We start from the raw sequence: 12,018 nt of genomic DNA on the forward strand, positions 1-12,018 counted from the left end.
CTGAAGGACTACAAAGCCCATCATGGGTTGGGGGAGAAGGGTCCCAGAAGTCACCCCACCCTCCCCCACGGGCCTCCTTACCCAGCCGCCGTCCCCGGTAGGAGCGGGGCAGCGTCCACCGCAGGCCGGGCCTGCCACCGGCCTTGCAGCCGGAACAGCCTTTGGGTGCCGCAGGGGCAGGCCGGACAAATAATGGGGAGACACGTTGGGGAAGGAAAAGCGCGACGCACCAGCCTTTAGCGTCCCAGCGTCGCCATGGCAACGTGACAGGAAGGGGCGGGCCCAGAGGACCTGCTCTCCGAGTGCAAAGGGCTAGAAGGTCCCCATGGCGACCTGCAGGAAGAGGCGGGCCCTGAAGACCTGCCCTCTGATTTCCATTGGCTGGGAGCGGCTCCATGGCGACGCGACAGGAAGAGGCGGGCCCGGAGGACCTGCCCTCTGATTTCAGAAGGCTAGAACGGCTCCAGGGTGACTTTCAGGAAGAGGCGGGCCCAGAGGACCTGCCCTGTGAGTTCTGAAGGCTAGAACGTCAGCATGAAAGGCCCTCTGAGTCCAAACGTGCTAGACGGTGCCTCTACTCCCTTGGCCGGCCACTTCTCGGCTCCCTCTGCTGGCAGCCTCATGCCGGAGGACCCTAGCCATTTCAAACACCCCCCCAGGCTTCCCGGCTGTGGGAATTAAAAGCGCGGCTCCTAAACGGCTCCGGCTCCATGGGGGGGGGGTCATATCCTGAGAGGGACCGAGGAGGAGGAGGAGGAGGACGAGGTGGAGGTGGAGGAAGAAAAGGAAGGGCGCCTCGCTCTCCCAGGGACTGGGGAGGAGGAAACCTCCTCGTGTCTTTTTTTCCTGGTTCGTCTCCCAACGTTCAAGAGGACGACTGCAATTCAATGAACTTTCGGTGCTTGTCTATTTCACCTGCTTTTTATTAGTAACCCCCCTCCCCTTTTCTCCTTTATCAGCCACTTGTAAAGGTGGTTTTAGATATCTGTAACTTCTCATTTGAACTAAGTGTCCTTTCTTTAAATTAAAATATTTGTGTGCCTTAATAAGATTACTGCATGAAACGGTAATAAATAAATATAGTTATAAATGATTATTATTGTTGCAGTTATTGTTATTGTTCTTCTTATTATTATTATTCCTTTTTGCCCTACTGTCCACGCTGTAACAGGTGGCAATTTCTTTCTTTATTTCTTTATTCTATTTATACCCCGCCTATCTGGTCATTTCAACCACTCTAGGCGGCTGTTTAATTGGTACACTGTTTAATTGGAAAGCTACCAGATGTCTGCGCCTGGATCTTCTTTACCGTTGTCCACGTCCCGTAGCTGTGGGTCTTTATGATGGCAATTTTAATTCTATTTTAATCGCATTTTAATTGTATTTTAATCATTTTATATTTTATTGTATTGAATTTTAATTGTTGTAAGCCGCCCAGAGACCTTTGGGTAGAGTGGGAGGCATATTAAATAAATAAATAAATAAATAAATAAATAAATAAATAAATAAATAAATAAATAAATAAATAAATAAATAAATAAATAAATAAGAGAAGAAACTCATGGTCCCAAAGCCGTTTCCTGAAGTCTAAAAAGTAACACACGCGCTCACACAAAAGAGAATTCAGGTGGGGGGGGGAATGAGAATTTTCAGGTTTTATTGGCAACCCCTTTGCATATTCACCAGCCTGAACAGGGAAAAAGAAAAGGCCTCCTCTGCCTGCCAGATCACGGCGTAGGGCGAGAGGGTCCTCCAACCTTCCTTCGGCCCTGCTCCCCCCCCCCTGTGCACGCTGGAGGACACAAGAACAATAAAAGCCAGAAGAGGAGTAATAATAAAATAATAACTTACATGAAACACAAAGAAGACGGTCACGGCACTCAGCCCCGAACTGCACTTTCTCTCGTCCTTGGCGGGAAAGAAGGGGAGATGGAAGTCCTCAGGAATCTCCACCTCGGGACTCGAACCCGAGCTGGGAGGGAGACTGGAGACAGCTCGCCATGTCCTGCAGGCGTAAAGGGACGAGAGACATACGCACCTGTACACACATCTGCCTTAATCCTTTTTTGTTTTGAACCGGCCATCCTAACGGCAAGTTTTAAAACTGCAACTCTGTGCATGCCCAGGGGCGTTAAAATTACCCAGAAAGGTTATTTCACACCTTTCTTCTCTGTTAACAACTACAAGGGCCGTCACGGGGCAGAGGGGCTCGTGACAGATCCACATGGTATGCCTACCATCCCGCCGGCCCCCTGCACACTTACCCGCTGACCTTTCTGGATCCGGTCGTTCCTCGAGGTTGCAGGGTGGCGCAAAGGAACGATGAAGCTCTGCATCCGCGCGAACGAGCTCGCTGAAAGAACGACACCTGGTTCGGAAGGGAAAATCCAGTTATTCCAAATGACAAGTACAAGCGGCTGTGAGAAGGGGGAGAAAAGCGGGACCAGGGGGTGGAATTAAAAGCAGTAGAAATCAGCCACAAACCCAGGTCCCCTTGAGGGTGGGAAGAAAAAGACAGCTCCCTCTCCTCTCCAGGGTGGATTAATAAAATCACAACGCAAATAAACTGGCCAGAGAGGCCTTCGCTGACAGATGGGCCCCATATAAATCACATAAATCAGTAAGTAAATAAATAAATAAATAAATAACACACACAAGCACACATAAATACAGACATGCATGCACGCATACTTACATGCATACATTAAAAATAAATCAAAGAAACAACCATGAAGAACTTCAAATAATTTAATGCAGTGAAAAGTGAGGGAGACGACTGCAAGGCCGCAACGCAATCGCAACGCAAACAAACGGGCCAGAGAGGCCTTGGCTGCCAGATGGGTGCTATATAAATTGCAGAACAAATAAATAAACCAACAAACCAACAAACCAACACATGCATCAATAAATACATGCGTGCATACTTACATACGTAAAAAATAAATAAAAGAAACAACCATGAAACACTTCAAATATTTTAATGCAGTGAAAAGTGAGGGAGATGAGTACAAGGCCGAGTCCCGCCCTGAATTTCCTATGGGGTTTGGAGGCAGAGGGAGGGAGCGAAATCCACCCAGACCCCCTTTAATCCTTTCCTTAAGGGCCAGCCTCATGGGGAGGAGACCAACTGTAACTCTGCACATGCCCCGAAACTTGAAAAATCCCGAAGACCGCCTTTCCCACCTTGGATCAGATTCATCTCCTGAAGGACTACAAAGCCCATCATGGGTTGGGGGAGAAGGGTCCCAGCAGTCACCCCACCCTCCCCCACGGGCCTCCTTACCCAGCCGCCGTCCCCGGTAGGAGCGGGGCAGCGTCCACCGCAGGCCGGGCCTGCCACCGGCCTTGCAGCCGGAACAGCCTTTGGGTGCCGCAGGGGCAGGCCGGACAAATAATGGGGAGACACGTTGGGGAAGGAAAAGCGCGACACACCGGCCTTTAGCGTCCCAGCGTCGCCATGGCAACGCGACAGGAAGGGGCGGGCCCAGAGGACCTGCTCTCCGAGTGCAAAGGGCTAGAAGGTCCCCAGGGCGACCTGTAGGAAGAGGCAGGCCCTGAAGACCTGCCCTCTGATTTCCATTGGCTGGGAGCGGCTCCATGGCGACGCGACAGGAAGAGGCGGGCCCGGAGGACCTGCCCTGTGAGTTCTGAAGGCTAGAACGTCAGCATGAAAGGCCCTCTGAGTCCAAGCGTGCTAGACGGTGCCTCTACTCCCTTGGCCGGCCACTTCTCGGCTCCCTCTGCTGGCAGCCTCATGCCGGAGGACCCTAGCCATTTCAAACACCCCCCCAGGCTTCCCGGCTGTGGGAATTAAAAGCGCGGCTCCTAAACGGCTCCTGCTCCATGGGGGGGGGTCATATCCTGAGAGGGACCGAGGAGGAGGAGGAGGAAGAGGACGAGGTGGAGGTGGAGGAAGAAAAGGAAGGGCGCCTCGCTCTCCCAGGGACTGGGGAGGAGGAAACCTCCTCGTGTCTTTTTTTCCTGATTCGTCTCCCAACGTTCAAGAGGACGACTGCAATTCAATGAACTTTCGGTGCTTGTCTATTTCACCTGCTTTTTATTAGTAACCCCCCTCCCCTTTTCTCCTTTATCAGCCACTTGTAAAGGTGGTTTTAGATATCTGTAATTTCTCATTTGAACTGAGTGTCCATTCTTTAAATTAAAATATTTGTGTGCCTTAATAAGATTACTGCATGAAACGGTAATAAATAAATATAGTTATAAATGATTATTATTGTTGCAGTTATTGTTATTGTTCTTATTATTATTATTATTGCTTTTTGCCCTACTGTCCACGCTGTAACAGGTGGCAATTTCTTTCTTTATTTCTTTATTCTATTTATACCCCGCCTATCTGGTCATTTCAACCACTCTAGGCGGCTGTTTAATTGGTACACTGTTTAATTGGAAAGCTACCAGATGTCTGCGCCTGGATCTTCTTTACCGTTGTCCACGTCCCGTAGCTGTGGGTCTTTATGATGGCAATTTTAATTCTATTTTAATCGCATTTTAATTGTATTTTAATCATTTTATATTTTATTGTATTGAATTTTAATTGTTGTAAGCCGCCCAGAGACCTTTGGGTAGAGTGGGAGGCATATTAAATAAATAAATAAATAAATAAATAAATAAATAAATAAATAAATAAATAAATAAATAAATAAATAAATAAATAAGAGAAGAAACTCATGGTCCCAAAGCCGTTTCCTGAAGTCTAAAAAGTAACACACGCGCTCACACAAAAGAGAATTCAGGTAGGGGGGGGGAATGAGAATTTTCAGGTTTTATTGGCAACCCCTTTGCATATTCACCAGCCTGAACAGGGAAAAAGAAAAGGCCTCCTCTGCCTGCCAGATCACGGCGTAGGGCGAGAGGGTCCTCCAACCTTCCTTCGGCCCTGCTCCCCCCCCCGTGCACGCTGGAGGACACAATAAAAGCCAGAAGAGGAGTAATAATAAAATAATAACTTACATGAAACACAAAGAAGACGGTCACGGCACTCAGCCCCGAACTGCACTTTCTCTCGTCCTTGGCGGGAAAGAAGGGGAGATGGAAGTCCTCAGGAATCTCCACCTCGGGACTCGAACCCGAGCTGGGAGGGAGACTGGAGACAGCTCGCCATGTCCTGCAGGCGTAAAGGGACGAGAGACATACGCACCTGTACACACATCTGCCTTAATCCTTTTTTGTTTTGAACCGGCCATCCTAACGGCAAGTTTTAAAACTGCAACTCTGTGCATGCCCAGGGGCGTTAAAATTACCCAGAAAGGTTATTTCACACCTTTCTTCTCTGTTAACAACTACAAGGGCCGTCACGGGGCAGAGGGGCTCGTGACAGACCCACATGGTATGCCTACCATCCCGCCGGCCCCCTGCACACTTACCCGCCGACCTTTCTGGATCCGGTCGTTCCTCGAGGTTGCAGGGTGGCGCAAATGAACGATGAAGCTCTGCATCCGCGTGAACGAGCTCACTGAAAGAACGACACCTGGTTCGGAAAGGAAAATCCAGTTATTCCAAATGACAAGTACAAGCGGCTGTGAGAAGGGGGAGAAAAGCGGGACCAGGGGGTGGAATTAAAAGCATTAGAAATCAGCCACAAACCCAGGTCCCCTTGAGGGTGGGAAGAAAAAGACAGCTCCCTCTCCTCTCCAGGGTGGATTAATAAAATCACAACGCAAATAAACTGGCCAGAGAGGCCTTCGCTGACAGATGGGCCCCATATAAATTACATAAATCAATAAGTAAATAAATAAATAAATAAATAACACACACAAGCACACATAAATACAGACATGCATGCACGCATACTTACATACATACATAAAAAATAAATCAAAGAAACAACCATGAAGAACTTCAAATAATTTAATGCAGTGAAAAGTGAGGGAGACGACTGCAAGGCCGCAACGCAATCGCAACGCAAACAAACGGGCCAGAGAGGCCTTGGCTGCCAGATGGGTGCTATATAAATTGCAGAACAAATAAATAAACAAACAAACCAACAAACCAACACATGCATCAATAAATACATGCGTGCATACTTACATAGGTAAAAAATAAATAAAAGAAACAACCATGAAACACTTCAAATATTTTAATGCAGTGAAAAGTGAGGGAGACGAGTACAAGGCCGAGTCCCGCCCTGAATTTCCTATGGGGTTTGGAGGCAGAGGGAGGGAGCGAAATCCACCCAGACCCCCTTTAATCCTTTCCTTAAGGGCCAGCCTCATGGGGAGGAGACCAACTGTAACTCTGCACATGCCCCGAAACTTGAAAAATCCCGAAGACCGCCTTTCCCACCTTGGATCAGATTCATCTCCTGAAGGACTACAAAGCCCATCATGGGTTGGGGGAGAAGGGTCCCAGCAGTCACCCCACCCTCCCCCACGGGCCTCCTTACCCAGCCGCCGTCCCCGGTAGGAGCGGGGCAGCGTCCACCGCAGGCCGGGCCTGCCACCGGCCTTGCAGCCGGAACAGCCTTTGGGTGCCGCAGGGGCAGGCCGGACAAATAATGGGGAGACACGGTGGGGAAGGAAAAGCGTGACGCACCGGCCTTTAGCGTCCCAGCGTCGCCATGGCAACGCGACAGGAAGGGGCGGGCCCAGAGGATATCCCGGACAACCCAGACAATGTAGTTGCTGACCTTGAGCCAGACATCCTGGAGAGCGAAGTCAAGTGGGCCTTAGAAAGCCTGGCTAACAACAAGGCCAGTGGAGGTGATGGCATTCCAGTTGAACTATTTAAAATCTTGAAAGATGATGCTGTTAAGGTGCTACATTCAATATGCCAGCAAGTTTGGAAAACTCAACAGTGGCCAGAGGATTGGAAAAGATCAGTCTACATCCCAATCCCAAAGAAAGGCAGTGCCAAAGAATGCTCCAACTACCGTACAATTGCACTCATTTCGCACGCTAGCAAGGTTATGCTCAAAATCCTACAAGGTAGGCTTCAGCAGTATGTGGACCGAGAACTCCCAGAAGTACAAGCTGGATTCCGAAGAGGCAGAGGAACTCGAGACCAAATTGCTAACTTGCGCTGGATTATGGAGAAAGCCAGAGAGTTCCAGAAAAATATCTACTTCTGCTTCATTGACTATGCGAAAGCCTTTGACTGTGTGGACCATAGCAAACTATGGCAAGTTCTTAAAGAAATGGGAGTGCCTGACCACTTTATCTGTCTCCTGAGAAACCTATATGTGGGACAGGAAGCAACAGTTAGAACTGGTCATGGAACAACTGAGTGGTTCAAAATTGGGAAAGGAGTACGGCAAGGCTGTATATTGTCCCCCAGCTTATTTAACTTATATGCAGAATACATCATGCGGAAGGCTGGACTGGAAGAAACCCAAGCCGGAATTAAGATTGCCGGAAGAAATATCAACAACCTCCGATATGCAGATGATACCACTCTGATGGCAGAAAGTGAGGAGGAATTAAAGAACCTTGTAATGAGAGTGAAAGAGGAGAGTGCAAAAAACGGTCTGAAACTCAACATCAAAAAAACTAAGATCATGGCCACTGGTCCCATCACCTCCTGGGAAATAGAAGGGGAAGATATGGAGGCAGTGTCAAATTTTATCTTCCTGGGCTCCATGATCACTGCAGATGGAGACAGCAGCCCTGAAATTAAAAGGCGCCTTCTTCTTGGGAGGAAAGCGATGACAAATCTGGACAGCATCTTGAAAAGCAGAGACATCACCTTGCCAACAAAAGTCCGAATAGTCAAAGCTATGGTTTTTCCTGTCGTGATGTATGGAAGTGAGAGCTGGACCATAAAGAAAGCAGACCGCCGAAGAATTGATGCCTTTGAATTGTGGTGCTGGAGGAGGCTCTTGAGAGTCCCCTGGACTGCAAGGAGAACAAACCTATCAGTTCTAAAGGAAATCAACCCTGAGTGCTCACTGGAAGGACAGATCCTGAAGCTGAGGCTCCAGTACTTTGGCCATCTAATGAGAAGAAAAGACTCCCTGGAAAAGACCCTGATGTTGGGAAAGTGTGACGGCAAGAGGAGAAGGGGACGACCAAGGATGAGATGGCTGGACAGTGTCTGCGAAGCAACCAACATGAACCTGACACAACTCCGGGAGGCAGTAGAAGACAGGAGGGCCTGGCGTGCTCTGGTCCATGGGGTCACGAAGAGTCGGACACGACTAAACGACTAAACAACAACAACAACAGAGGACCTGCTCTCCGAGTGCAAAGGGCTAGAAGGTCCCCAGGGCGACCTGTAGGAAGAGGCGGGCCCTGAAGACCTGCCCTCTGATTTCCATTGGCTGGGAGCGGCTCCATGGCGACGCGACAGGAAGAGGCGGGCCCGGAGGACCTGCTCTCCGAGTGCAAAGGGCTAGAAGGTCCCCATGGCGACCTGCAGGAAGAGGCGGGCCCTGAAGACCTGCCCTGTGAGTTCGGAAGGCTAGAACGTCAGCATGAAAGGCCCTCTGAGTCCAAGCGTGCTAGACGGTGCCACTACTCCCTTGGCCGGCCACTTCTCGGCTCCCTCTGCTGGCAGCCTCATGCCGGAGGACCCTAGCCATTTCAAACACCCCCCAAGGCTTCCCGGCTGTGGGAATTAAAAGCTCGGCTCCTAAACGGCTCCTGCTCCATGGCGGGGGGGGGTCATATCCTGAGAGGGACCGAGGAGGAGGAGGAGGAGGACGAGGTGGAGGTGGAGGAAGAAAAGGAAGGGCGCCTCGCTCTCCCAGGGACTGGGGAGGAGGAAACCTCCTCGTGTCTTTTTTTCCTGGTTCGTCTCCCAACGTTCAAGAGGACGACTGCAATTCAATGAACTTTCGGTGCTTGTCTATTTCACCTGCTTTTTATTAGTAACCCCCCTCCCCTTTTCTCCTTTATCAGCCACTTGTAAAGGTGGTTTTAGATATCTGTAATTTCTCATTTGAACTGAGTGTCCATTCTTTAAATTAAAATATTTGTGTGCCTTAATAAGATTACTGCATGAAACGGTAATAAATAAATATAGTTATAAATGATTATTATTGTTGCAGTTATTGTTATTGTTCTTCTTATTATTATTATTTCTTTTTGCCCTACTGTCCATGCTGTAACAGGCGGCAATTTCTTTCTTTATTTCTTTATTCTATTTATACCCCGCCTATCTGGTCATTTCAACCACTCTAGGCGGCTGTTTAATTGGTACACTGTTTAAATGGAAAGCTACCAAATGTCTGCGCCTGGATCTTCTTTACCGTTGTCCACGTCCCGTAGCTGTGGGTCTTTATGATGGCAATTTTAATTGTATTTTAATCGCATTTTAATTGTATTTTATCCATTTTATATTTTATTGTATTGAATTTTAATTGTTGTAAGCCGCCCAGAGACCTTTGGGTAGAGTGGGAGGCATAATAAATAAATAAATAAATAAATAAATAAATAAATAAATAAATAAATAAATAAATAAATAAATAAATAAATAAATAAATAAAAATAAGAGAAGAAACTCATGGTCCCAAAGCCGTTTCCTGAAGTCTAAAAAGTAACACATGCACTCACACAAAGAGAATGCAAGCGGGGGGTAAGAAGTTTCAGGTTTTTTGGCAGCCCCTTCGCCCGTTCATCAGGAAAATTTACGCATGCGAGTTCAGATGTAAGACCAGCCGGCAATGAACGTACTTTAAAGAACACATTTTACTGGAATATTAAGAAACAGATTAGTTTTATTTATTTATTTAATCAGTTTGTATCCCGCTCCTGTTAGTGTCACAGAACTAGTCTCAGTGGGCTACAGCTCGTAAAAGAGAAATAATAACAGAAAACATTAACAACAACAACAACAACCAGGTGGGACTCCTCTTCTGTGGGTTCAGTGATTTCCACGGCAAGAAAAGAGCACCCACTCCCCTGATCCATTGTTTTCATGCGAGGCAGCTCTTTTTGAAGATCCCTTAATTTAAGACTTAAAGGGGTGGGGGTGAGGATACAGGAGAATTACAGTTGGCCGTCGCCTTTTGAACGCCCTTAGAAATTCAAGCCGTCCTCTGCTGCATGCTGCCAACAAGGTTTCCGAGAAGACGATGGCGGAGAACAAGGTTCTTGTGCTCCAGAGACTGTAGGTGGGGAGAGAGCGAGAGAGAGAGAGCACCGTGGTCATGCAGAGTGTGACGACGGGTGGGATCCAGGGGAAAGGAAACCCAGGAGTCCACCAAGGGACTCCCTCCTCAAAATGCCTCTAATACCACCAGATCTTGTGACTCTTTTTCATTTCTCATGGCAACAGACTAATTATGGCCTCACCATGGAGATTTTCATATTTTGCTAAGTGTAAAATGCTCTTTTGCATCAATCATAGAAGTGTTATGGAAGAGGATGGGAATTGGGAAATAGCAATACTCATAAATGCACAATAATTGATTTTAAAGGGTTTTCTCCTTTTTCTCTTCCTTCTTCTTGGTGGATTTGCAATTTCCCTATAAAAAGAAATTCATTTCCAGACACTAATGTAATGTCAGTTTGCAGGGCACTCAGCCTGGATGATGTATAGGAGGACACTGCTGTGAGAGGACTACTTAATGATGCATAGAATTAAATCCGGCCCTCCTCAGCTGAGCCGTGCACCTCCCTCCTTGTTCCCATGGACATCAGGGAGTGGGAAGACAGAGACACACCTCTGGTAGTAAAAAAGAGTGTCAGTGTCGCTTGCACCTGCCTTGACTTTCCCTCCTGTCATGCTCTCTGGCCTCCCTCCCTCACCCATCTGCAGTCAATTTCCCGGGAGGCTCATAGTAATGCAAGAGAGTTACGTACTACTTTGGGGAACTGGATAACGTTAGAAATAAGCACAGATAGAATATTCTGAACAAAATCCACTTCACTGAAGTAGCCATGTTAATCCGTGCTAACATATGAGGCAAAAAGAAAAGAAAAGAAAATAAAGAAGACAAAAATGTTGTGGCACCTTAATGATTAACTGACTGGGGGGGATGGGGCTCATATGCTATTATGTTCCTGCCTTCTTTGTGGTCTTCCCACTAAAGCATTTGGTTTGGCAGAAAGTAACTTAGAGGAGAGAGGTCCCATGGCTCTCATCTACCCTACCCTGGCTCTTTCTGTTTTCTTGGATAAAAAGGTGTCCTGCTGAGCTGGTATCAAAATTAAACCTGGAGGCCTTAATATACAAGTTCTTTTCTCTTTGGTCTATAAGCTAATATACAAGATGCCTCCTGTGAGAATAAACTAGCAATTGTGTGCTCTTGCTTTTTGAAGCAGAGTTCATATCCGAGCTCTTAGGAAGGCTAATGTCCTGATTATGCAATCTTGTTTTGACAGTTGGGAGAGAAAGAGAAACTCAATATCTAAAAATTAACCCACTTCTACGCTGCATCAGAACTAAAGTAAAAAATAAAAAATGAGTGGGACAGTGCAAGCGCAGAAGTGCAGAGATGTATTCTTGCTTCTGTGGTATAAGAAGGTATGAAAAATGTGCTTGTTTGGAAAGCCACAGTCTTGAGTAGTAGAGCATCTACCAGCTTCAGCCCAAATAGCTCCAGTTAAAGGACTATGGGTAGCAAAGTGGGAAATATTTCAATATGGCTGAACAAGAAAGGCTGTTACGAGTCACAAAAACAATGTGAGAGCAGATAAACCAATAATTCAAAACAGAGTTATAGCAGACAAAATAGCATGCACCTTCTCTATCAACACAAGATTCTCAGATAAAAGATGTAAGTGGCAGCCATGTGTCACAGCCACTGGCCCTCAACTGGATTAGCTCAATATCTTCTGAGTAAAGATGTACCCATGTTTTGTTCCTTCAGGATGTGGGCCTCTTCCCATATAAATTGTCTTACATGTGTTAAACTGAAAACTTCTGCCTGGTACCAGGCATAGTGGTGAATTATACATTCTGCTCACCAGTCACTTCTGGGTACCATGAGCTGTGTACCATTTGCACCATAATGTGAATCTGTGAATGAGTTGGAGCCTATCAGAGAATAATCTTTAAAATTGCAGAAGACTTTGCCCTTCAGAAGATTGTAGCCTGAAAGCACTGTGAGCCTAGAGC

General features: G+C 47.1%; 1 protein-coding gene across 1 annotated transcript; it reads right to left on the reverse strand.

Moving 5' to 3' along the window:
* Positions 1-4,967: 4,967 nt before the first annotated feature.
* Positions 4,968-9,057, reverse strand: LOC144584164 (uncharacterized). The gene is made up of 4 exons (XM_078379687.1): positions 9,051-9,057; positions 6,404-6,556; positions 5,385-5,488; positions 4,968-5,125 (listed from the first exon to the last, which is right to left on the reverse strand). The coding sequence occupies exons 1-4, from the start codon at positions 9,055-9,057 to the stop codon at positions 5,060-5,062; spliced, it is 330 nt and encodes a 109-aa protein (XP_078235813.1). The 3' UTR covers positions 4,968-5,059.
* Between the last annotated feature and the right edge of the window lie 2,961 nt (positions 9,058-12,018).

Source organism: Pogona vitticeps, chromosome 8 (assembly GCF_051106095.1).
Source record: "Pogona vitticeps strain Pit_001003342236 chromosome 8, PviZW2.1, whole genome shotgun sequence".
Lineage (NCBI taxonomy): Eukaryota > Metazoa > Chordata > Lepidosauria > Squamata > Agamidae > Pogona > Pogona vitticeps.